The following is a 27,502-nucleotide window of genomic DNA, read 5'->3' on the forward strand; positions in this document are numbered from 1 at the left end:
AGGGGAGGGGAAAGCTCATCGGAGCAAGCAAGGATCCCTGTATTTATTCTCTCTCTTCTCTGGACTGTGGACATGATGCTTTAAGTTCCTGCCTCAACTTTCCCACAACAGTGGACTGTAACCTGGAATGGTGAGCCAAATAAACATTCTCTCCCCGATGTTGCTTTTGTTTGGGGTATTTTACCCCAGCAGCAGATATGAAACTAGGGCAAGCCGAATCGTGGTGGACAGTTAGGAGTTACCAGGGTGAAGACAGCACAAAGCACCTTCGGCCTGGCCAGACCCAGTAATAAAAGCAATGCATGGAAAGGCAAACGGGAGCTGCAGAAGTAGGGAAGGTACCAGTCATGGTGATGGAGTCCAGGAGGAGCTGACAGACAGCCTAGACATGGAAGACTTTGATGGCTATGTATCATTCTGCACTGAGAAGCCATGGTCTCAGAAGAGTCAGGTGGAGGCACTATCACAGTGTAAAAGCTCAAGGATGCCCTTAGGACCAAGACTTTGAACGCTCTTCAGACCCAGTCCCCAGGCCCGGTCATCTCTCTCCCTGCTTCTTGCTTCCTGCCTTAGCCTCTGTGCCTGTCTCCCTTGCTTGTGTCCAGCTCACTCGGTGCAACAGGACTTTTACACACGTTGCAGTCGTGTCTCCCTGAAATAGCTCCCCGGTTACTCACGGCAATGCTGGATTCACATCTGTGTCCCTCATTACATTTCAAGGACTGCTGGTTCTTGTGAGCACTATGAACTCAGCATCTCCCACAGCACAGGCTCTTGTTCAGTATTTGTGGAAGATGCAGGCGGAGGGAGGGAAATAAGAAGGGAAGGAGCAAGAACAGGGCGAATTCAATATGAATCCAGGATGCCCACAGTCCTCTCTCTGCCCTTCCCTTCCCCATCCCTCCGCAGCTGAGGCCATCTGCTTTGATCCTGTCCATGGGCTGTGACCAGAGTCCTCACGCTGGCAATGCGGCCACATGTCTCTGCAGGTCTTGTCATTTGGGAGTGTGGCTCCCAGTGGATGTGAGCTCTGTTTTGACGACCATGAGCAGCCCCTGCTCAGTCCGTCTCCAAGAACCGAAGCCATGTAATCCTGAGGAATCATGATGACCAAGATGGAGAGAGGAGGGGAGCAAGAGTTTGAGAACTGCAGATACCAAAGTCTACCCAAGCATTTGTAAAGATGGCCCAGGAGCCTGAACACAGGGTGTGTTAGTCAGGGTTCTCTAAATTGATGGAACTGATGGAGTGATTACATATATTAAAAGAATATTTATTAGACTGGCTCACAGGCTGTGGCTTGGCTACTTCAATGATGCCTGTCTCCCAATGGAAAGCCAAGAATCCTGTCCTTCACTCCACAAGACTGGTTGTCTCAGCAGTTCCAATCTGGTGTTAGGGTGCTGGCAGATTCCGGGAATGCTGCTAGTCTTCAGGTTACATTGGAACCTGGAAGAAGTAGGTTCTAACACCAGTGAAGGAATGGCAAGGTAGTAGGGTAGATGAACTTGCCAGCAAGAGTAAGGGCAAGTAGGTCAAAAGCAAAAGCTTCCTTCTTCCCTGTCTTTTTAGGTGGGCTGCCACCAGGAGGTGTGGCCGAGATTTAGGATGTGTCTTCCTACCTTGAATCATGAAAATCCTTCATAGGCCTGCCTAGCCTAGCAGTTTGGGTTTTAGTTGATTCCAGATGTAAAGTTGACAACCAAGATCAGCCAGCCATCACATGTTGTAACTAAGAGGTAGTGAATGCGGTGTACTTCCCGGCTGGGTGGGACTGTGGGAGCAGGACTGAGCAGGAAGCTGTGGGGCTCTGACATTCAGTTCTGATCAGATCCCTGAAGGGTTTTATTCTTCAGGGAATTGTCCTTATGCAGTGATGACACTGATTTGAAGCAGAGTTCTTATCTCCATTTCTTATCTACAAACTGTTTGCTGGTCTTTGCCCTTTCTCCAAGCCAGGATGACCTTACCTAGACACTTCCAGGTAGAGGGGATCAGAGTGGTGGTTTCCTCTTTTTTGTGAAGATGAGACAATATGGGTAAATGCTTAGCTCTGGACCTTGTGTGGAGGAGTGTTCTGTCCATGCCAGCTGTCATGTTAGCCAGCTAATGTGATGGTTGTCATAAGCACCATCTTCTTAAAAGAGCAAGATTGCATCAGCCCATCTAATCTTTCATGGCTTTACCAGTACTCTAGGACCCAAGTCGACATTGTCTCCAAGAAACATAGAGGACAAAGTTCCTGGTAGTAGCATTTTAAGAGACCTAAGCTGAGAATAGTCCCAGTGCTTATTGACAGCAGAATTAAAACAGCTACATCCTGGACTATGATCCAGGATAGTCTTTCGTTAATTTATTACTATGATATCAGTATAGTCTTGAGTGATTGCTAAGTAGTGATTTGGATAAACTACCCCATGGATGAACCCCACAAAGTCATGTTGAATAAAGGAATTCAAGCACAAAGGTGGTTCCTCCTCAGCAAATGCTATGTATGGTATGGACACTGGTTTCATCATTAATGGTGATGTGGCCTCTAGGGAGGAGGGGAGCCATTTTACCCAGTAAGGGAGAGGACCAGTCAAATTCTGTGTCGTGATGTGAGTGAAGACATGGCAGACAGCTGCACTGACACCATAGATCATGCATTGAGTTGTGTGTTCTGTGTCCCATCACACAGATCTGTGAAGCAGGCAAGGCTGTCAGGTAGAGCACTGAAAACAAGTGGCCATGTTCCTTACTGATGGTTTTGCTTTCACAGGCTTTAGTCACCTGCACTCAGCTGTCATCTGAAAGTGTAAAGTGCAAAATTCCACAGACAGACAGACAGACTGACTGACTGACAATGACAGACACAGAGACATGGGGGGACTGACATAATCAAAGAAAGAGAAACACACGTGTAGTGAGACGGACAGAAACAGAGAAAAAGAAAAGAGAAGGAAAGGGAGAGAGAGAAGAGAGAAATGCAAGAGATAGAGAGAGGGGGAGGAGGGAGAATGAGGAAAGAGAGAGAATGAGAAAAGAGAGAGAGAGAAAGAATCCCAATGTTTATTGTTAGTAGAATAAATAAACCTAGTACAGCCAACTGCTGGAATGTGATATCGTGATTAGGATCAATAGAGTGGTTTGGATTCTATCCACATAGCTTTTATTACAGAATAGTGTTATAATTGCTCTTTTTATTGCTCATTATTGTTATTAATCTCTTACTGTGCATACTTTATCCATTAAACTTTATCATAAGCATATGTGTGCATAGGAATAAACATACTATATATTTAGTTCTAACCAGGGCTTCAGGGATGCACTGGGGTCTTAGAAAATAAAACACTGTTCATCTGCAGGACTGTAGTTTGGTTTCTGGCACCTCCACTGGACACACACATCTAACTGTAACTCCAGTCCTAGGAGGAGATCTAGCGCCCTCTTCTGGTCTCCACTGGCACTTATACTCATATGGCATACCTACATACAGGCATACAAATGAAAAATAAATCTTCAAGAATAAGAAGCTACAAGTGTAGTACAATTCTATGCTTACCTACAAGGAACCTCAAAATCAGTAGCAGAAGGGAAACAGACAAACAGATATAGAGCACATGGAGAGAGCAAGAAAGGTGGAATGATGGGCATGGTAGAGGCACCCCAAAGGGAAGCATGATCACTGTCATCGGCCACCACTGGTGACATTGTGGAGGACCCAGGTGGCTCATCCAAGAGCTTAATGTCTCTATTTTTTTTAACGCATAACTAAATCATGACCTTGTTTGCCCATTCCCCATGTGCCCAGAACTACTGCCTCTGTCATCACCACATGTCCTTAGCACATAAAAAGCTAACTTATTTCCTTGGCTTTTCTTCTTGCCCATCTCCAGATCACTTTCTAGAGCTCATGTCTATGATATCTCTAGGACTTCAGAGGGCTCTTGTGTGATTCTGAATCCTGTTCTCCACTAGCACCAGAACACATATGTACTGCTCAGACAGTCCACACTGTAGGACAGTGCACAGCTTCCAAGAAACACCCCAATTTATTGGCTTTTTTGCTTGTTTCAGAAAGACATTTCCAGAACACCCTTGCACTCGCCAACATCTCTCACCCATTTCCGGTTCAGCTCTCATAAGTGCCCCTGGCTCTCCTCCTTCCTCAGATTCATTTTGTGTCTTACCTCCCCACCTCCATGGACACTCCTCGTATCTTTGAATATACTTAAATGCTGCAGTGCCCTCCATCTCCTGCAGGGCCTGCTGGTCTACCCAGTTTCAAGTTCCAGCTCAGATATTGTCTCTTTAGCGCCATCTTTGAAGCTTCTGTTTGTTGTGGTTCTGCTTAAAGAGTCACACATTGCAAAAGCAGGTCGCTTCCTTCAAACACACTCTGCCATCTCTGACCCTCCCTTCATTCGCAACCCTTGGGGGCAGGACCTACCCCATCCCTCAGCCTCAACAATGCTGAGCACTTCCTAGAAACTAAAAGTTGATCAAGGCTGGGCCTTTCCATGTTTACCTCTTTGAGATGATCTCATGTAGTCTAGGGTGGTCTCAAAATTATGTAGTCAAAGATGATTTTTTTTCCTGATCCTCCTGCCTCTACCTTCCAAGTACTGGGCTTATAGGCACCTATCTCCATGCCCAGTTTGTACATTGCTGGAGACCAAATAGAGCATTGTGCATGTTCCACTCTTCCAGCTGAGCTGCATCCCAAGCCCACGGTTGTGTCTTGATTGTGTGAACTCCATCAGCATGGTCCAAGTCACTCTGAGACAAGTGGCTTGGGTCAGGGTAGAGGGTAGCTTGGTGGAGAAGTGGCACACTCATTCATCCATGTTTAAAAGATCACCAGCGTCTCAAGTGTTAAGCTGTCCAACATACTCACCCTCATCCCGCTCTTTCTTTTCTTTCCGCAGTGACCTTCAGTGACTGCAAGGGTAATGAGAAGCTGCACTATGAGGTCTCAAGCCCGCACTTCAAGGTGAACAGTGATGGCACCTTGGTTGCTCTCAGAAACATAACTGCAGTGGGCAGGACCCTGTTTGTCCATGCCAGGACGCCTCACGCCGAAGACATGGCGGAACTCGTGATTGTCGGGGGGAAGGACATCCAGGGCTCCTTGCAGGTAACCCGACTGCTTGGTGTGAGTTGCAACAGCAATGTTAGATTCAGTGTCATGTGGGACATGAGCGTTTATCATGTTGGCCAAGAACCTTTCTGTTGTTGTTATCATTGCTATGAGTGACAAAAAGCCAACTCAAAATGAAAGGTACAGGAGAAGGCAGAGGGAATGCAGTGGTTGGTGTAATCAATGACTGCGTTTTTAGACTTCCTTCTCCACCACGCATGGCTATGCACTGGTATCTAGACAAGGGCATCATGTGTTTATCTTCTGATTCCACCTTGCTCATTGGCTCTACCTGTGGTTATCCCAGTGTGGAGGCTCCCTGACAAGTCCACTTCATTTCCCAGGCTGAAGTCATCTGATTTTATCTTTTCCTGATGATGTTTCCAACTGCCAACTCATGGACTAGGAGTGAAAGACATTATTTACTCAAAAATTAATGGAAGTGCTATTATCAGAGAAAGAGGGATGGGGATTTGGCATACCAAGAGCACAGTGGCTCATAGAGCTGTATAGCAAGGTGACCACTCCCCACCGAATGACTGAAGGGCTTTTTTGCTATGAATTGACACTCATTCCCTTCCAGATACTCATAGGCAAGTCCCCAACTCTCGCACCTATGTGTACAAATCTGATGAGTGTGACATGTAAGCATAATAATTGTGTCAGGTGGGGCCCTTCGGTTATAATCTGCAGCTGGCGCTTCCTTCTCTAGGGGCCCTTTGACTCTGGTGTCTTCATCCACACTTTTCAAAGACACTCTGGCAGACTCCCACAAACCAATGACAGCAACAGTGGTGGTATCCCCAGCTAGGCATGGATAGCCTTTCCTCCTGCTGGCTGCCCTGGTTCTCCTCTCTGGGAAGCCTGTGCCCCTCACTGAGTCTCCATCTGGTGCTCTTCACACCCCTGCCTTGTCTGCAGTTGAGGTCGTGGTGGAGGGAGAATGGTGTCACAGCTGGGAGCTGAGAAAGCACAACTGGCCACGAGTGCTGGCTTTGTGCCACCGCCGACGTTGTCTCCATGATCTTAGGGGAGCAATCTAACCCCTCTGTGTGCAGACTCGGGGGTGACACAGGCTGGGATGGCTCACAAGTGGCCCCTGTGCTGTGGCTCTTTTGTCACCACGCTCACGCCAGATGTGGCTGAGTGACCCTGACTGGACCAGAGTATCTTTCCCAATACAGCACTTGTAGAAATATCTGTCAATTGATCATGTATAGCTGTTTCTAGGGATGGCCTCTATTTTCTATGTCTAGGCAGAACAAACTCCATGATTCCCCTTTTGGCTTGTGACTCTGCAAGTTAAGAGGAGATTGAAAATACACACACACACACACACACATACACACACACACACACACACACACACACACACACACACACACACAGTCTCTCCCTCCCTCTCCGACCCCACACTCTCCCTTTCTCTCCATCTCTCTCTCCATCCCCCCCCCACACACACATGAGCAAGAGTCGATGATATTACTCATACCTTATTTTACCTCTCATTTAATAATTTCATACTGTATACAGGATGTTTTGGTCACAGTCACCCCATTACTCTTTTACTCCTTCTCAATCATTCTGCACTTTTGCTTTCCAACAAGTCCCCCATTTTTCTTTTCCATCTTTTTCTTCATGACCCACTGACTTTAATCTGGGTTGCTGGCCTGAGCATAGACTTGGGGGTTGGGGTTATTTACTTGATCAAGGGCCCCTTACTAGTAGGGAAGTCACTGGAGAAAAGGGACTCCCCTTCTCTCAGCAGCCTTCATGAGCCCCTTCCCCATCCATGATGGCATGTTGACAGGCTCAGCCTTGTGCAGGCAGTCACAGCCGCCATGAGTGCAAAGGACGTGTCGTATCCAGAGGACGTCATTTTATAGCACCCCTCCCCATCCTCTGGCTCTTTCTGCCCCCTCTTCCACAACGTTCCCTGAGCCTTGGGGTTGGGGCTGATAGAGATGTCTGGTTAGGAGTCTGCAGGGACTGATGCCCATCACATAAAGAAGCTCCTCTGACCAAGGCTGAGAGCAAGACGAAACTATAAATGTAAATATTTAGAAGGCGTTTGACAGCATGCCCATTGTCTAGCAAAACAACAGTGTCACTGGTCTTTTGAAAGACAGTAGGACATTGGTGACTAGACTCACCAGTGTGGAAACGCGTCCACACACAAAAGCAAGCCTGTTTCTTGCGTTAGCTGGTGCTGTTTTCACAGCATCTCACTGACGTGTGATAGAGCAACTTGGCAAATAACTCAGACAACAGAACTGCCAGACTGTGCGACAGAAAGGCTTCTTAGGAGCCTGTAAGTGGTATGAAGATCAAGAGAGGGGATGATTACACAAGGGACTGGTGGTTCTAATAGACATCGTTTGCCGTGATTAATGGTTCATATTTATAGTAAGTAAAGAAGGCCATAGTGTTTGCTCAAAAGACGGCAGGGGCCGTTTCTGGGTACTTCTCAGGACAAGGTCTCCCTTGGAGGACAGAGAGACTGGAGTTCATGGCCAAGAGATTCAGCCATGACATTTGGGTCTCTTGAGGCCCCAGGCATGCCTCCCAGCAGCACAGCTCCTCCAAGCCCTGGTTAGTCCCCATTTGCCACCGCCGAAAGGGACCGTGGACAAAGCTTAGCTGAGATTGTTTGCTTCCTATAATGCAATTTGGGGTTGCTATGGCATTCAGTGGACCACATTCCATTAGAACAGGGTCCTGGAGCCATGATAAATTAAATACACTCCGATGTGTCCATAAGAAAAACTCTCAAAAAGGGAAAGGGGAAAGAAAACAGACAGCAAAATGGTCCTTCTGGAGAGAGTCAGAGCATCATGCTTATGTGTGTGTGTGTGTGTGTGTGTGTGTGTGTGTGTGTATGTGTGTGTGTGTATGTATGTGTGTGTGTGCATGTGTGTGTGTGTGTGTGTGTGTGTGTGTGTGTGTGTGTATGTGTGTGTTTATAAAGGTATGCCCACACATGCGTGGGAATGTCCATGCACACATATGCCTGAGACTCATCACTCACCATTTTATTTTTTGAGACAGGCTGGTTTCTCCCTGATTGTAAAGCTTTAGCGGTTCAGCTAGACTGGCTGGCTTGTGAGCTCCAGGGACCCTCCCCACTCCGAGGTTACAGACAGGCAGTGATACCTTCTGCCGTGGGTCCTGGAGATGGGACCTGAGGTCTTCGTCATGCTCACATGGCAGGCAGGGTACCATCTCACCAGCCCTGAGTCGGTATTTTAAAAGGCGCTAGTGTGTGTGGCTGGCCAGGGTGAGGCTACAGGAGGTTATCAGTAAGTAGGAGTCTTGTCGCTGTAACTAAAGTACCCGTAAGAACAACGTGAAGGAGAGGAGATTGACTTAGGGTCGTTGCTTCAGAGATCTCACCGCAGATAGTTTGGCTCGGCTGATCCTGGGCTTATGGTGAGGTGAGAGCATCATGGCTGTGGAGGCATATGGAATGTGAGCTACAGAGAGGATAGGGCTGGGGACCTATCAAAGGCATGCCCCTAGTGACCTACTTCCTCCAACTAGTTCCCACTTCCTAATGAATCCAGAAAAATTGTGAAATAGTATCACCAGCTGGTGACCAAGTAGTCAGAATATGGACCTGGGAGGGACATTTCATAGTCACACTATAACTCTTCATGAGTTGCCCTAGTGTTCTATGGGAAGGGAAAATGATGCCATGCAGGGATGCTATTTCAGGGATGTGAAAGTGAGGGATGCTGTGTGCCCCTGGAAAAGGAAGAGGTCAAGAAGCCTGGGCTCTTTGTGTCCTGGGTCCCTTTCTCGTGTGCTATCATTGTTGGCTCACGTAATACATCAAGCGTGAAGCACTTGCTACTATCCCCATCTTACTGAGGAGGGTCTGTGAAGACCAAATGACTAGTCCAAGGTCATTCAGTGTTACTGGTGAGATCTGTGCCTAGCCATTCTGACTGCTTAGCCCGTGACTCTGGCCTCTTTTGGGTGCTGCCCTATCCTGGCCTGAGCTGTCCCTTGAAGGATAATCCCTTTGGAGAGTGAGGAATGTGCCATGAGGTCATACCTCCTGAGGGAAATGACTAATTGCCTACAGGATGTATCTCTCCTTAGCTCTTTGACCTTGGGTAAATTGCTGTGCCTCCCAAGCCTCCATTTAGTTTGAGTTTATCATCCATAAAGAAGAGATGGTAATGGACCTCCCAGGGTCTTCATGAGGATCAAATGAGACAATATATGCAGCAGTAACTGTTAGCATTTAGCTGGGGCTCCAGTAATGACCAATGCTGATGCTTATGTAATGTGCTGGGAGCTCAGCCCTCCCCTGCCCTGTTCACCCCTTACATCCCACAGCAGGCCAAGGGTAGAACACAACATCATCTACACCCCATGGGTGAGGAGTCTGAGATGCAATATGGTGTCCCTTGTCCTAATACACAGCACGTCGATCACGGAGGAGAGGCTCACCTCTCACTCCGCTGTTCTGACCAGGGTGGAGAAGCAATCTCCTCTCGGTCAGGAATTGAGCATGTACACGAAGGTCACATTCCACAGAGATGATGGTGACAGTGTGAAGAAGGAACTATGATGTAGACTGCAATGTCACAGGGTCCTTTTCAGTCCTTTTCTGACCCCCTCCCCATTCCCTTGGCTGAAACTAGCAGAACGTGAGAACCCTAGCTCACCTTCAGCACCGCTCCACCTGCGCACCTTGCTTCCATCTCTCCCCAGGAGTATGAGACTGATCATGTCACTCAGCTAGGAGCATTGCAGTCACAGCGATCAGAGGCAAGTTCGTCCCCTCAGGCTTAGCCGCCACACTCTGTACTCCCCATTGAAGTGGGAACCCAACATTTCAGCATTCTGAATTTGGGGCTGGAGGAGGCTAGAGGGGTGGTACTGAGGGAAAATCACAGGAAAAGTGGGGAAGCAGAAAGAAGGATGTTAGACTCATGTAAAAGCAGCAGGGATCTTTGTAGATCCTTGACAGAGGAACAGACACAGTGAAAAGCTTTGGAAGTATTGACTCAAGTAGAGCAAAGAATGAATGGTTAAAATCCTGGCCACTATTCTTTCCACGAACCTACTTCATGGCACCTTCTAAGGGGTGTGAACCTCAACATATGTTTTAATGGATATTTTTTCTCATCTCTACACTCTCCCTGTGAGGTTGGTCATGTTATTCCCCTACCATATGCACACATGAGAACTCAGCCAAGAACCGTAACTTGAAATTGACAAGAAGGAGATTGAAATCCTCGCTCCCCCATGCAAACACACATCCCCTGATACTCTGCTGGCAGGAAAACTACTCCGGGTAGGTGTTGCCACTGCCCATGGCTTACACCTGCATAGAAGCAGCTGAGGAAACCAGATGTTCAAAGTGTGGCTTGAAGGAAGAATGGGTCAAGATGTGTGTCTGGATGACTCTGGTCTGGAAGATAGAGATGAATGGGGCTGGGTAGGACAGAAGTAGACAAGCAAGATATTGGGAAGGCCTTACACACTGAGCTAGAGGCTCTTGAGACAGCTTGATAGAGATTTCCAGGAGTTGGTGGCTAATCTGGGACAACTCAAGATGGTAGGACTCTTGTTTTGGAGTAGATATGAGCAGGCTTACATATCCATTCCTCTGCTTACCTTGGACAAGTCACGCAGTGCTCTGAATGAAATAAGGATAAGAATAGGAAATAAGGCTAAGAGCAGGAACCCACAGCTCTGTGGCTTCCCACTGGGCATAGCAGATGACCTCAAGCAAGAGAGGGTCAACCGAGTTTGATTGGCACCTCTAGAGGACAGATGAAGAGCTTCATCTGAATTTATTGACTGAGGCTGTGAGATGGAGCCAGAGACTGGTATGTGGCCGAGGCAGTAAATGTGGTTCACAGAAAGCAGGGGTCTCACGGTGATAGGTATGACCTCCAGTGAAACCCAAACTAGAGAGACCATAGTGGCTAGGTTCCTGGTTCCGTATTTTGAAAAGCACATATGGAAATTGTCAGAGAGAAAAAATCATCAATATTTAAAAGATGTAAAGATTCTCTAAGACAAACTATAGTACAGTCCCAGTTCAGCTGTGAGACACAGCTGTCCTTTGATGGAAGACTGTATTTCTCTTCTTTCTCCTTTCTATGTGACATCATGTCCAATAGAAACCCCTATATCCAGACTTTGGCTTGTTAGTAGCTCAATTATAAAGCTCTTTCTAGTTCTTTAGTGGGCTTCCTAGAACCTAATACTCGGCTGAGCTATGTAAGTTCACCTTAGAGCTGAGTTGGCCAAGACAGTTTAATCTCCAGTCTTTTGATGGGCTGTGAGTTATTGTGTGAGTGGAGAGGTTAACCACCCAGGCACAAACCAGTTTGCCAGCTGTAGAAGGTGACGATAAGACCAAATCACCAAAATGAGCCTGAACCAAACTGTACCTTCCTATTGTTAAACTGTCTGTCTCTCACTGCCTGATCAAGAAGAGATGGAGAACATCAGAGGGGTGGTGGTGGTAGTGGTGTGTGTGTGTGTGTGTGTGTGTGTGTGTGTGTGTGTGTGTGTGTGTGTGTGTTATCTGCACACGCATGCAGGCATTCATTAGTGCATGCATTTGTACTGAGTCATTTATGTTTGTGTGTTCACCCTGTACACAGAGCTTCAGAGAATTACCTGGAAAAATCTCTGTGCTGTAGTCCTTATGACGAGACATATTTGCTTGCATGTAAAGTAGAGTCATCCTTTCCCAGCCTGCCTGTAAGTCTCTGCACTGTTTGCTTACTTACTATTCGTTCATTTTCTTTCTGAGTTCATGAGTTGCAGTCTTAGGACTTTGGAGGATGCAGGGAACCTGCTGGAGTCAAAGCAGAAGTAACAGCAAGAAACCTGTGGGGATTTATTTTGACTGTGGTTGGAAAATTGGAGTGACGATGCCTAGATCATCTAGAACCCAGGAGCCTGTGTTCTGAGAACTTGTAGAACATAGATGCCTTGGTTCAGGTGGTTAGGGTCTTGTAGGGGACCAGCCCCCACTTTTATGGCCAGAGTACTCTTGAGCAGGAAGAAGTGGGAAATATTAAGATAGAAAGAGATGCCTTGCTGATGAGAAGAAAGACAGAAACACAGAATAGCCTCGGGAGGGCCCACCAGCCCAAAACTTTAGTCAAAAGGGCTTTTTATAACAATGCCAAGGGACAAGGCAGAAGACCTCCCCCTTGTTAGATATAACCAAGTGTGTTATGGTACCCAGACCCATGGCCCAATCATCCTCTTATGCAGTCCTGCTGAGTAAAGCCACTAGGAAACCTCGGTGGGCTCCAAAAGGGCCTCATGACCAGGAAAAGGATGTACAGTGCATCAGAAGCCACCCTATCTCCTTTCTTATAAACTGCACCCCAAATCCAAGGTACCTACTCCTAGGCTATGCATGGCTTCAGGTACAAAATCATCTGAGCATCTTGGTATCTCCACCTGATCCACTCACCTGCCCTTCAGGTAGATGCTGAGGAAGATGCAGCTCTGAAAAGACCCTTGTAGTACAGCGTGGGTAATTCTGCAGCTTCCGTTATCTATCCAACTAAGTCTTGCCTTCAAGTGGCTTTGCCTGCTGAGATGTCATCACTGAACATCTCCCCTGCTCCTATTCTGAGGAAGGACCCCCCACACACACACACACACACAAAGCAGTCCCCCTCCTAACAAGTACCTCTCCTTTCTGTCTTTCCTCCCCACTCATGGTATGTTTTCCCGTTTCCAAGATCAATGCCTGGCTCTGTTCTGCAGCTGTGAACTCCCTGAGGGTTGTGAGAATGCAGCCTCTTCCCACCTTGCTTTCTTCCTCTCACCATTCCTCTGCCTCTCCCTCTCTCATGCTTCTCCTGTCTCCACTCCGCTCTCCCTCTGGCTTTTTTTCCTTCCATGCAGCCATTGCCCTTCCCTGAGTACCTAGCAAGTGCCTGCCACACAGTCAGTCCTGTGTGTTTTGAATAAATGAATGGATAGAATGAGGGTCCTCTCTCATCACTCCTTCATTGAAACTTGCCTCCCCTAATAGAAAACTACTGTGTGTCCGTGGGTGGACCAAGCCACCCTGCTCCTTCACAGTGGCTGCCTCTCTCTTCAGACTCTTGCCATGTCACTTCCGGTACGATCTCAGATGCTCATTGGCCAGCTCTAGCAGTCTGGCTAACACAGATGCTTCAGGCCCAGCTTAGATGGCTCTTCCTTGGGAATGCCTCTCTGAAGGCCCCTCTGCCCAGCTTGTTCTTCCCCTCCACCCTTTTCTTATGGATAGCCCTGCTCAATCTTCTCCGGTAAATGTCAACTATCTCTTTTTTGTGCTTGGGTCCATCTCCATTCTGAGCCCCTGAGCTCAGGGATTGACACCAGACGAGGCACTAAAAAAATGATGTGGCCAAATTTGGCAAGAATCCAAGCACCGAATGTGCCCTCTGCTCTTGTTCCCTTGGCTGTGAAATGGGTTCATCAGAGCCTCAGCCTCATTCGGGTGTCATGGTAACAGAATGAGGTACCTGAAAAACACTTAGAACAATGACTGAAATGTTTAAGTGCCGTGATGATGGCAATTATTCCTCATGATTGGGTTGTCAAAGCCAGATCCATAACATATGCTCAGTGAGGGAGTGAGGCAAATTGAGAACACTAATCCTTGTGCTTGTCCAACATAACCAATTGTTCTCCCTTCCAACATCCCACAAGCAATCCGGTATTCCAGAAGGCTCTAAGTGTGGCAGTTCCTATCGCTAGGTGCCTTGTTTATCTAAGTCAATGGCTGGACTTCTAGAGAAGAGATGCTCTATTTCTCTGGGTCTACTTAATAAACGCCAAAGACTTGGCAGTGTTTAAAAGTTAATTGGGAGTGATGTATATTTCTTTACGGGAAGTCAATACACATAAAACCGGCCCCCACCAAAAGGAAAACTGAACTTTAAATCAAGTCCCTCAAATTGAAATAATTTTCATAAGTGTTGCCCTATTATGTCATTTTAAGAGTCCCTTTACAATAGAATGTAAAAGGTGGTTACAGAAAACTGCAAGGGTTGCATTCAAGGCTTGTTTATCTTCCTTGTTCATCATCTCAGCAAACCTGTGATTTAAATGACATGGTTTTGGCTCCTGATTCAGCTCCAAGATGGAAATGCAAACTGCTCCAAAGCAGCTAAAGAAAAAAAAAATAAACAGTTGGTCTGTTCGTTAATTTTTAAATAATAATATAAAATACCTCACCAACCATTACCAACCTCCCAGAAGCCTGTGTGGGATCATGGTGTTTATAACTATGACTTTTCAGAGCCTCAGTGTTCTACTGGACAAGTACTTTGAGGATATCCTGTGTAACAGACCCCAAAGAGTGGCTAAGGGCTCCTGACACTGCTCACACACATTCTGGGGATGTAGAGCCAGGAGACTATGGACATTATTCAGGGGAACTTAGACTTGTCCCAAACGTGCCTGGTATCACCTGTCTACTACCAACATTTCCAACCGTATGGTCCCGAGTCGTCACCTAGATCCTTTGCTGTCAGCTTTCTCATCTGTACAGCGAGGATGTTAGCTCCAGCCATGGACACCATGATAAAATCCATGAAATTTAAGAAGGCTTCATGTCAGCCTCCATGCCTGATAGTTGACTCTGTGTCTCTCAAGCACCCAGTAAGTACTGCCATTGATTTAATCTCTCCCTAGCTTTCCTTATCACACATTCTAGGCAAATACACTTCTGCACAGTGGTTTCTTAGGTAAACGCTAAACCTTCCATCCTGAGCCATTCACATGCATCCTGTCTGCTTTAGCCCCTTATAACAGCTCATGTCCAAGACGCTTCTATATAAGTGACTGGAGTTGGCTTCTACAAAGCATTCAGACTGTATTAGTTGCTTTCCTGTTGTCTGGATAAAAATCCCTGACCAAGGCCACTTAAAGAAGGGAGAGTTGACTTTGACTCACAGTTACAGGGGGACAAGAGTCCATCGTGGTGGGGACACAAGGCAGCAAGCAGCAGGCTTAGCTGCAGAAGCTGAGAGCCCACAGCACAAGCAAGCAGGAAGCAGAGAGGGCAGGCCAGCAGCAGGCTTTTACTCTCACAGCTCACCCCCAGTGCATACTTCTCCCAACAGGCTGCGCCACCTAAACCTCCCAAAACAGCACCACCAACTGGGAATCAAGTGTTCAAATGCCCCAGACTACATGAGACATTTCTCACTCAGACCACATCAGAGATGTCATTAATAGGAAAGTAGTTGGCACTGGGTGGTGGTGGTGCATGCCTTTAATTCCAGCCCTCAGGAGGCAGAGCCAGGTGGATCTCTGTGAGTTCAAGGCCAGCCTGATCTTCAGAGCGAGATCCAGGACAGGCACCAAAAACTACACAGAGAAACCCTGTCTTGGAGGAGGGGGGAGTAGTTGGCTGTGTGAAGTGGATTAGCTTATCTCAAGACCTCACACCAACTGGTAATGACGTAGGTTCTGTAGAACTAGTCAATTACATCAGTTTCCCTTGCATGAAATATCTTTATAAACATCCCTGTGGAGGACCGGGTATGCACTTACTGTGACCATAAAGAAATGATGAGTTAAAGATGTAGAAACTTAATGGGCACCGATTTAACAAGTGAGATAACTTCAAACACCTGCCAATTGCCACCCTCCATGGCAAGAGCCTCTGAAGTTACTATTAAGGAAAATTAGTATCCATTTAACTGTCACCCAAATTGGAGAAAATATACAGCTCAAAAATGATCACACAGAGCCAAGAATTGGGCCCTAAACAGTGTGTTGGGCTGCTCCATTTTGACACATGCCTTAATTGTTGTGTTTATGGCTCTTAGCTCCAGGATAGCATTCAAATATAGATAAAAAGACATCCTCCGATTCATTAATTTAAGTAGATAACAGATTGCTTTGTGGATCAGAATCTACAAAAACTATATTCTGAAGATTAATTTTAATTGGAATGCTTGGGGAAAAATAACTGAAAGTGCAGATAACTGTATTGGGACCCTTTTAAGCTTGGGAAAACTGTAAGCCTCAGTTTGTACACAGTTCAGTCCAGAACCTCACAGTCACGTTGGCCAGTTCAAGTTTTCCTGGCATCCCACTAAACAGAAGCAAGTAAAGTAAATTCTCAATACAATATTTTATTGAATCCTCTCTCTGTGCCACATTGTATTTCCAATATGTTGCCATTTTAGCAGTCAAGCAACACCAAGAGCATCAATGACGCTTTTTAAAAATGTTCTTCTTTTCACGCCCAGTCTTTGAATGTTGGTCTAGGTTCTCTGTTGAAAGTCCTACTTACTCGTCCACTGATGTGACAAATGGCATGAGCAGAAGCAGCACAGGGGAGACGGGGACTTATCTGGCTTCTACTTTCAGAGGGGAGAGTGTCCATCATGGTTGGGAAGGCATGGCAGCTGGAGGGGAGGCCGGTCAGAAAGCAGAATGATCACACTTCATTTACATAGAAAGCAGATAGATTGAGAACAGGAAGCTATGAGTCCACTACAAAACCACTCCTTAGTGACATACTTCCTCCAGCCAGACTCCACTTCCTACAGGTTCCTTTAACTCCCCATACAGTTCCACCAACTGGAGACAGAGTGTTCAAACACATGAACCAAATGGGAGTATTCTCATTCAAACCACAAGTACGTATCATCCATCTGAGCATCATTTTTAGTGTTTCCTAGTCATCGTTGGCAAACAGGTACACGTCAGACACACTTGCTCTTGGAGTCTATAAGAACAAATGTATACTTTGAAAGGAGGGTGAATGGGTCAACCACTGAATGCCCATGTCACAGGCTGTGAACTCCGACTTCATTTCTCTGATCTCCCAGGCACACTGTGATCCTAGAAGATCTTGTTCCAGTTTTACAGGTATGGAAGGAGCTCAGAAGACTGTCTGCCTCTGGTGGTGAGTGGTAGAACCAGGATGTGAGCTGACCCTCTGGTTGAACATAATCACTATAGCTTCTGTAGTGATGGCATCTTCAATGTCTCTACTGCTCTTCTGCTAGCCAGTGAACACTAGAGAAGGATGCAAGAAAATTAAAAAGGGTTGAGGAATAAATATGAATCCAGAGTTTAGTGGAGCCCCTAAAGAACATTTTAGGTTCATGGACAAGTCTTGTTCTGTTAGGACACTTTTGAAAAATCTTTCCTCATGAATAGAACCTTAGGGAAAAAGAGAGCATCATTGGAATAGCAAAAGACTTCTTATAGAAATGATTCTGAGCCAGAAACCTTATTCATCTTCAGAGTTAAGTCTGGGGGAAATGCCTCACATTCATCATTTATATCTAATCTTATAAATTATAATTTCCCATTTTATTTTCATGCGCACCATCTGATTCAATCTTCACAAGAATGTCCTGGGGCAGCGGCTGCTCTTCCTGTTCATGTCAGGGATCTGAGACCCGTAGACCTGAGGTCTCAAGTCATGAAGCTGGTCACTGGCATTCCCTATATTCAAACCCGAAGTGATCTCCAAAGTCATTGTTCTGACTGTTGTTTGATTCCCCGATAGCCATGTAGGGCTTTGAAGTTAATGGAAAATGGGATTGTGAGAGGTGAGGCTGTCCTCATTGTCTGCTAGAATAGGATAAACAGATAAAAGGCACATTTTCCAGGCTCTCCCAAACATTCCTACTCTGCCACCTTCTGCGGTGACCATAAATCCATCACTGGGGACAACTGAGCATGGAGACAATGACCCTTTCAGATCACTTTCCTCTAACTCCTAGGGATGTTCATTGGAGGGTCCTGCCCACTGTGAGCTGTGTTCACAGTAAATGCACAGCTGCTCTTCTCAGAGATGGCAGGGAGCAAGTTCAAGGTGGATAGAAGTAAAACCAAACAAAACAACAACAACAACAACATAGCACTCCCAAAGTGAGCACACCCCTCAGAAGACTTCAGACGGGAGGCAGAGTCCTGTGCTGCTGTTCCCATTTCGAAAGGTTCTATTCATGAGGGACGTTTTCTTCATGGACAATGGTAGCTCAGGGATAAACGCCTTGAAGCTGGGTGGACAAGACTTGACCTGAGGTCACAGTCTCTGAACACACTGTCTCCATTTGGCTGGAGACTCCAAAACTAAGGAAAAGGAGGGACTGCACCTCAGCTCAATCTTTCTCAATGTAGCATATGCAATGATCAAATCTCAAGGTCTAGCTCATCAGCTCCTCCAACCTAGCTGCAGGCCTGTGTCCTGCCATGATTTGTGACAGATGCCAGTGTTAGGACTCCTTCCTTGCCACCCTGTGGGTTCTTTGGGATCCTCTGTCTACTCAATTGCTTGCTCAATCAGAGCCAAGTCTAGACTCAAGATACTGCCCGGACAAGCAGGAAGTGCTCATACCCTGTCCTGGGTTGCATCATAAGACAATTGTTGTTTTTCTGGCTCCTCTGGTAGAGTTGTTCTTCTTCCCCCTCTTGCCTGGAACCTTTATGGGCGCTACATTAAAAATAATGGCAAGGATCTGGGGAGATGGCTCTGTTGGTAAAGTGTGTGCTGAGAAAGTATGGGGACCTGAGTTCAGTCTCCCAAAACCCAGGTGAAAAGCTGACAAAAGCAGCATGCACCTGTAATGTCTTCACCGGGGAGGTGGAGACAGAAGATCTCTGGACCTCACAGTTAGCCAGTCTAGCTGAGCTATGAGCTCCAGGCTCAGTGAGAGACCCTGCCTCAAAAATGGGGTGGGGGGGGGAGAGTGGTAGAGGACACCTGACAGTGACCTCTGTTCTCCATATGCCAGCACACACACACACACACACACACACACACACACACACACACACACACACACACACACACACAGAGCAAGAATTCCCACATCTCCTTGGGACCCTTAACAGGGACTGACACCATTACTTGGGGAATTGTGTTTTCAAAATAAGACCAGAAGTAGCAAATGGAATGGCAAATTTTGTGTGCATGATCATCCAAGGGCGCAACAGCTGCTGCTTTTCAAAGCAGAAAACAAATTTTGCAAACTGTCCTTTTTTTCCCTCTAGCAGGCAGAGAAATACCAATTCTCAAAAAAAAAACACCCATATTCATTTTCAAAATTTTATTCAGTAGCAGATCTGAACCTAAAAGTAGGCAGCAAAATCATAGCTACATAGAGATGGGACCTTCAAGTTCTTGGCACTTTCTAGTCGCTTCAGACGGGAAGACACAGCCCATGGCTGGAGCAGGGGCTTCATGGGGGAGAGTACAGGACTGCCAGGACTGCCCAGTGCCAGAGACTCACAGGCTTGACACTGCTTTGGGAGTCTCCCTCTTTGATCACTGGGCAGCTCTGGCACCACCTCACCACCCCCCTCACCCCCCACCACACCAAAGTGGCCCCAGCATTGCCCCAGCCTCATAGGGTTCAGAAGGAAGAGATGGTACCTCCCCCAATTGCTCTTGTTTTCCTTCATCAGTCATAAAATCCAAGGCTTCTGATCCAAGGATGGGGTGCTGTGCCTGCTCCACGTACATAGTTCCTCCCGGCTCCCTGATTTTAATGGAAATCAGCCACTACCTTCAACTCTCTACCTTTTCGCAACAAATCCTTTGACAGAGAGTGTGCCCTGTCAGCCAATCCCTTCACCCTGTCAGGCAAATTGGGGCTTCTGCTGACAGCCACTTTCTTCAGACTCTTTCCTTTGAAGATAGGAGGCTGTAAACAAAAAGAGTTCTCGGAAAGACAGGCTGTGACTTAAAACCTAGACAGGTTTTTTGGAGGGTCACCCTCTGTCCCCGATCATGGCTCACATTCTAAATGCCCATGTAGACTGGCTTCAGTTTCTTGTTTTGTTTTGCAAAGAGGCAAGACAGGGAACCAGGCTACATTGTGTATCTCCCTGCACTGTTCGTTCTTCTATACCCTGGTTAACACGGATAATCAAGGCATGACTGCCTTTCCACTCCAAGTCTCTTATTCAGTCTGACCCTTGTTGGCAAAGCTGGGCCCTAAAGAAGATGACCAGCAGCTCATTTGCCTCATTAGCTGTGATTTCCTCTTCCACTCAGGCCTGTGGGTAATATCTCTCTAGAGGTGGGGGAAACAAGGAAAGAAGGTCCAGAAACTGAATTTTAAAAGAAGAAATGTGGCTCATGTGATATAGATGGGGTGTAGTACTAGCCTGTTGTGGGTGAAGCCCTGGGTTCAAACTCCAGCACAGCATAAGGGAGAGTGGTAACACAAGCCTGTAATCCCAGAGCTTGGCAGGTAAGGCAGGAAGGTCAGAAGTTCAAGGTCATATAAAGAGTTCAAGGTCAACCTGGGCCACATGAAACCTTTACCAAGGTAAGAAAGAAAAGAAATGGAAAAAAAGAAAGAGAAGGAAAGGAAAGGGAGGGAGGGAGGAAGAAGGGGAGAGGGAAGGAAGGGTACAGAAAGAAAGACAAAAGAAATAAATATTTTCCGAAATTCTATGCTTTTGGTATGGGCTTTTAGACAGTACAATAGATAATAAAACTGTGTGTTTCAGACAGTGGGGACTCTGACTCATTCACTGATAGAAATATAGCACTTGACACAATGTGTCACTGAATAAATAAACTGTCAGTGGAGTGAATATTGATGGTAATCATGGGGACCCTAGCCAAGCTTCTTTAGCTCACACTCTGTGGTCTTACATGAAGCAAGCTAACCTTCACCACAGCTCTACAAAACAGGTTGCTGGTGTCTTAACAGATGAGTGGATACAGCAAATAGGTGTGACCTGCCCAAGGTCGTGGAGCTTGAATCCCTTGCAGCCCAGTTTTCTAAAAGCGCTCACCAGGACAGTTTATTCTTTTCATCGGAAGGGATGAACACGAGCTGAATGTTACTACAGTAGAGGAGACTCAAGTTAGGTGAGTGGCTGCACCCAAAAGGTTTCCACAGCAACCTCTCTCAGCCTGGAGCATGGCTTCTGCATGCAGTCCATGGACCACGCTGATTGCTCTCCTCCCCACAATAGAGACGAGGCTCTGAGGATGTGTGTCCTTAGCTTTCATATCTCAGGGCTTTGTGTATGATGGGCTTGGGATTCAAAAAGACCTCCAGCATTTCCATGGATAGACTAGAGTTGACAAGGAATCACTCAATAGGCCCAGATACAAACCCTCCAAATAGAGTGAACTTTTGACAATCGGGATGTATGATGTGAGAAAAGCCAGGCTGATGAGACACTCACAGCCAGAGCCCCGCGAACTTCCTCTCTACTGGTGTCTACACTTCTTGCTTCTCCTAGCTTCATCCTTAATTTGTGGCCAGTCACCTGAGGCACCGCAGTAAGACTTTCTGTTTGATCTAAGCAGTTAGTTCTGCTCAACCTTCCTAGAGTTTCATATGACTAGTTCTTGCCAAGTTCAGAGTTCTAAGTTCTCCAGCTTGCTCAACTCCCTCTCCCACCACTGACCACCTCTCCCACCCTCTCCTCCCTGAGGAAGCCCGACCTATTGTCACTCTTGACTTGTTCCTTAGAACCTCAACCGCCTCTGTCTTCTGTTAAGAATGTTTTAGGTGTCTCCTCCGGCATGTCCTCCCCTTTGCCTTCATGCTCAGATCACCCCATGCTAAAATAAATGCTCTCAGAGCATTGCTGCTTCCTGTTGCTCTTCCCTTCACCAGTCATAGACGGCACTCTTCACCCACATCTCACTCCACTGCTCACCCTTACCTTAGTAACATAGAGGCCCTACCCTCTCCATTTTCCTACAACTGTTCTCTTATGAAAGTTAAAGGCAGCAAAACAGCTGAATTTCTTAACTTTTTCTTAGTTCCAACCTGCTTGAATTCTTTGCAGCATCTGGCAAATTATTTTTAGTGTTTATTTTGTTGATGTTCTCATAACATAAAGTTAGCCATTTCAGGGGACCATCTCAGTGGCATAGTGCAGACACAAATATTGTATAACCAACAGCTCCGTCTAGTTCTAACGTATGTGATCTCTTCCAAAAGGAATATCTGTGCTTGCTCTCCAATCTCCCTCCTCCAAGTAATTAGCAGCCATGAACCTGTATTTTCTTTAGAAATCCCTGTTTTGTGTATTTTGGGTACATAGAGCCACACAATTCACTGCTTTTATTGCCTAGCATGTTTTGAGGGTTCATCAACACTATAGCATGGGCCAGTGTTTTATTCTAATTTAGAACTGAATAAAATTACATGGGTAGGCCACTATTTGTTGACATATTCATGTATCAGTTGCTATTTCTAGCTTTTAGGTCCTATGAACAATGCTCTGTGTGTGTGTGCGTGTGCGTATGTGCATGTGTGCATGCCTGCGTGCGTGTGTGTGTGTGTGTGTGTGTGTGTGTGTGTGTGTGTGTGTTCATGAGTTTGTTGGAATACCCCTATTTGCTTCTTTGGGTTATTCAGCTGGGAGTAGACTTGCTGGCTTATATTTTTGTCTATGTTTTCCAATTTGCAAAATTAACAACATGTTTTTCCATAGAAGTTGAGCCACTTTACATTCCTACTAGATAATTGGGCAATTTGGCTCATTAAAGTGTTCTTGACAGTGTCAGGGAAGATGCCATACTCTGCCTGTTCTCCTTTTTCAGGTTCCTGATGATTGCATTTCTCCACCTCTAATGCCTTGTCTTCTTTCTGTGCTATAGCACGTGCCCATCATTGTTCTTTCTTGATTTTCCCCTGCTATTTTCCACAACAGTATCATTCAACATACAACTGTATACTTTACAAACCCACAGCTGCATTTCTGACCTTGAGCTCTTCATCTAGACTCATCTTTCAAAGAGTGTGTGTGTGTGTGTGTGTGTGTGTGTGTGTGTGTGTGTGTGTGTTGTGTTCACACACTTACCCCCATGAACCTCCAAGCTTCATTTTCTCAGAAACTCTGTTTTTCCAATATTGGATCCGATCTTTCCAGGCACCATAGTTTTGGATTGCTCTTTGGTTTAGCATCACTTAAGAGGTGATACTGGGCCTCCCTCATTTTCCTGTGTAGGTTTTTTCCCTGAGGATTCTTCTGTTTCAGCATTCACATTGTTTTAGACACCACTTCCTCCTTTCTGGCTAAGACAGGGAGTCTTGAGTCTGGCCTCTATGTCTCCCTTGTGGTGCATCCACATGTCTATTAGTGTTAATTGACTCTTTGGTGTATATCTGGGATCATGTCATGTCTTATTCTCAATGCCTACTGGGTAGCAGCATTCAGATGAACTCCAAACTTCTCTGTCACAGCTCCCATAACTCAGGTGATTCTCCCATCAGAAAATACTGTTTGTCTTACATGTTCACTTGAAATGACATGGATCTATCCCAGGGATGTAGGATGTGAGCTGTATGGAATTAAAGGAATGAAGAGGTATGAATGCAGGTTGGTGGTTATGGTTTGGAGAAGTGAGGTTGAGATCCAATGCTTAGTAGATTCAGGGATTTCTTTTGGAGTGGTACGTATAGTAGGAAATGTGACATGAACCATTTACTCCTGACTTTTTGCGTTTATTTATTTAGACATATATGATGTTCATATGTGGAGGTCAGGGAATAACTTGCAAGAGTCAGTTCTTTCCTTCTATCACATGCATCCTAAAGATCAAACTCAGGTCATCAATCTTGGCAACAGCTCCTTTACCTACTGAGATCTCTTGAGCCTTTGACTTACCATTTAATATTGTATAATTTTTAACAAAACAAATGCCACATGCCAAGAGGTGAGTCAATTTTTATGAAGTTTACTTCTTTTCTTTAAAAAAATTTTTTAATTAGATTGAAATATCCATACATTTACACTCAAATATTTTGATCACATCTATCTGAAATTTCCTCCCTCCCATTTTCCCCTAGTGCACCTACCCCATCACCCTCCCAATTGCCTGTCCTCCTTTTCTATAATTAGCAATCACCTGAGTCCAATTAGTACTGCCCATATGTTCATGGGTGTGAGGCCATCCACCTGGGCATGGGAACGTACCCGAGGCCATGTCCCCAAAGGAGAGTGATTCTCCCTCCATCAGCAACCATCAACTGCTATCTTTTTAAATTCATAATTAATGAGGGTGGAAATAAGGCATAAGAAACATGATGCACTTGCAGATCTTGTAAGCTATGTATTTGGCCCTGTTTGGGTCTGAGAGCTCTGTGTTCTGTAGCTCACTGAGATGCTCTGCCTCTCACCTAGAGTAGAGTAACATCATTGTGCAAATCTGGGCTCCTTGGCCACCTGTGCTGGCTTATGTCAACTAGTCTTATGTTAACTTGACACACAAACTAGAGTCATATGAAAAAATTGAATCTCAGTTGAGAAAATGCCTCCAGAAGATCAGGCTATAAGGCATTTTCTTAATTAGTGGTTGATGGGGGGAAGGCCCAGCCCATTTTGGGTGGTGTCAGCTCTGGGTTAGTGGTCCTGGGTTCTATAAAAAAAAAAAAAAGCAGGCTGAGCAAGCCATGGGGAGAAAACCAGTAAGCAGCATCTCTCCATGGCCTCTGCATTAGCTCCTGCCTCCAGGTTCCTGCCCTGTTTGAGTTCCTGTCCTGACTTCCTTTGATGAAGATTGTGATGTGGAAGAACAAGCTGAATAAACCCTTTCCTTCCCAAGTTGCTTTGGTCATGGTATTTCATGACAGCAGTAGCAACCCCAAGACACCACCCCAGCCAAATCTGAGTCTGCTTCTTCCTACTGTCAGATATTGCTGGCTTTTTATAACTTGCAATAACTATATTATTGCTTATTGATTGGTATGGATAAAGTATTCAAATCTCTGGGGAAAACTAAGGCCAAGAAGCCTTGGTTGTCCCCAAGCGGCTTAGCTCTCTCACCTAGAACTCCTTCCCTGCCTTGATTTATTTGACTGTGGCTTCTTTGGTCAACCATTTAATCCCTTTGGGAGAGGTTTAACTTCTTCCTTGTTGACAATCACGTGCTCCTGAAATGTAGAAATGAGAATAACTTAGATATGGTAAGGGAAGGAAAATGGTTAGATAAACGAGACGCATGAATAATTTATGGAGAAATAATTCAAGCGGCTAACTATATCATGCATTCTCTGCTTCTTTCATGAATGATCCATATGCCAAGTCCATGCAAGACAGTGTATATTTCTAGAAACCTTTACCAAAATGAGCAAGAAATACTAAATGCCTCATTATCCTCTCAGAATGCCTAATGATACATTATTTTCTGTTATAAAACTTCAAGGTTTCCAAATACATTGTTGTAAATCTAAACTGTCAACATTTCCCTGGTAAGAAATAGCATTGTGTCCTATAGAAATAAGATGTGAGATTTACAATTCAGGGTCATGTATTTTCATCTCTCCCCGAATTCTCCAGCACATGGCAAGAAACCACAATCCATATTTTCTTGAATAGAAAATATGCTATGAGGACCCATAAAACATTTAAGGACATTTAGAGGAGCCAGAATGGGACTTTCAGAAATGCAGCCCAAGACAGGAAAGCTAAAAGGACAGAGTGGCAGCCATGATGAATAAAACAGACATTCTAAAAACGGTGTTTGCAGAGGTAAAGAGGTGGTATAAATGATCCAAAGTCTCAACATCAACATCTTAATATATCTGATCTTTCCACTGCAGAAGATGCAATAATAGGATACATTTCATAGCTCAGTTACTGGGCTCAAATTCTCGCTGTTGCACCCCAGCTCCAGAATTCATCAGCTCCACAACTCCTTAAAAATCTCTTTAGCTTTTTAAGACTTAAGTTGTTCTGTTTGTGAAATGGGAATTGAAGTGTGGTGTGTGTGTGTGTGTGTGTGTGTGTGTGTGTGTGTGTGTGTGTGTGTTCAACAATTATAATCAAAGAAAAAGAGGCCAAAAGGGAGTGAGGGGTGTCATGGATGAATTTAGAGGAAGTGATGCAATTAGATTTTAATTAAAAATAAGTGAATGTCAAAGGTTTCAAAATGGCACTCCCCTCCGAAAGACGCTATGCAGGTTGAATGAGAGAGAATTTGTGAGATTTCAGGACAGTGCTAGGAATGTGGGTGTGAATGATACATGGGTGTGAACAGCATCATCTGGTGAGAAGAAAATGACATAAAATAGACCCTAGTTACACTGCCCAAGGCCGCAGAGAACTGGCTGTGACTGTAACTATGCTCCAAAGGTCTCAGCATGTGTCACAAAGATTCATTGCTCCCTGTGCAGTTTTCTAGTTTGCACACATTGTTTCAACAGTGTGATCTCCTGGTTACCGGAAGAGACACTCATAGTATATAATGCAAACAGCTGGACTCACAAGGTAATTTGCTAAAGTAGGATGAGGTATAGAAGAAGCCCCTGGGGGTGTAAACTGGAAAATAATTGTGTATGAGAGCTATGAGATGGCTCAGTGGGTAAAGCACTTGACCACAAACCCAAACCCCTGAGTTCGAACCCAGGGACTCAGGGAAAGGCACGGAAAAGAACCAACTCCACACCTTGTCCCCTGACCTCCACACAATGTGCTGTGCTGTGCACACTTGCACATCACACCCACATTTAGAATAATGACAAAGTTTTTTAAATACTCTATTCGAAAGCAGAAATTCTCAGGTTCAAGTTTAAAATAACTATGTATTGCTCACTATGAATAAGCTATGAATGGAGCCAGGCAATACGCCGATAGGATGATCATTAGCTGAGATGCATCCAATAGCACATATAAAAACAAATATAAAAAGTCATACTTATATAACTAATGGCAGAAATGGAAAAACCCAGAATCACATCCTAAACTTCACTTGTTTTGTTTGTTGCTTTGTTGAGACAAGGTCTCATCTTGTATCCCAGGTTGAAACAGGCCCACTCTGTCACTTAGGGCAGCTTCAGACTCATGGATAATTCTCCTACCTCAGCCTCCCAGGTGCTGATGAACTACAGGCATGAACCCACCCAACTTCTGGCTTCAGTTTTAGCACACCTTTCTCTGGCTGCTCTGAAAGGCCATGCAAATACACGCAGAGATCATGAAGATTTCAGTGACACATCGCAGTGCATTGGGCACGCTGCAGGACATATGTTCTCTTTAAGTAATCCTGGGATAGCTACAAGAATATGATGTGCTGATCACAAAAATTTATCTAAACAGTTGAAAAGCAAAAAAGGCCTGCAGAATATATCGACAGAACACTGTAACAAAGAGAGCCAGAGGAGCCCCCATGCACAGAATCCAAGCAATATACCTTGAAACATGCCATGGGTAAAAACAAAAAAATAAGAAATAATAGCAGAAAGTATTTTGAGCAGAATGTAATGAAAATGCAATACGACAAAGCTTGCTGGGTGCGGCTAACGCAGAGGGAAAAGTCAGAGAGTAGTAAACTTACCTACCAAAGCAGATGCAAGGAGACGGCGAAAAGAGAGCCAGTCACAGAGAAAGCAGATACCAGAAAAGAAAACCCAGCAAAATCACAGCTCAGCTCTGAAAGAT

At 45.4% G+C, this 27,502-nt stretch overlaps 1 protein-coding gene across 2 annotated transcripts in view; it reads left to right on the forward strand.

Annotated features, from left to right (window-relative positions):
* Cdh13 (cadherin 13) overlaps positions 1–27,502 on the forward strand; it is a 1,016,171-nt gene that overhangs the window by 379,128 nt on the left and 609,541 nt on the right. For both annotated transcript variants that reach the window (XM_006986350.4, XM_076572196.1), the window contains exon 3: positions 4,911–5,119. In XM_006986350.4, the coding sequence (XP_006986412.1) occupies positions 4,911–5,119 (209 nt within the window). The remainder of the gene's footprint in view (positions 1–4,910; positions 5,120–27,502) is intronic.

The sequence above is a fragment of the Peromyscus maniculatus genome, chromosome 5, assembly GCF_049852395.1.
Source record: "Peromyscus maniculatus bairdii isolate BWxNUB_F1_BW_parent chromosome 5, HU_Pman_BW_mat_3.1, whole genome shotgun sequence".
Lineage (NCBI taxonomy): Eukaryota > Metazoa > Chordata > Mammalia > Rodentia > Cricetidae > Peromyscus > Peromyscus maniculatus.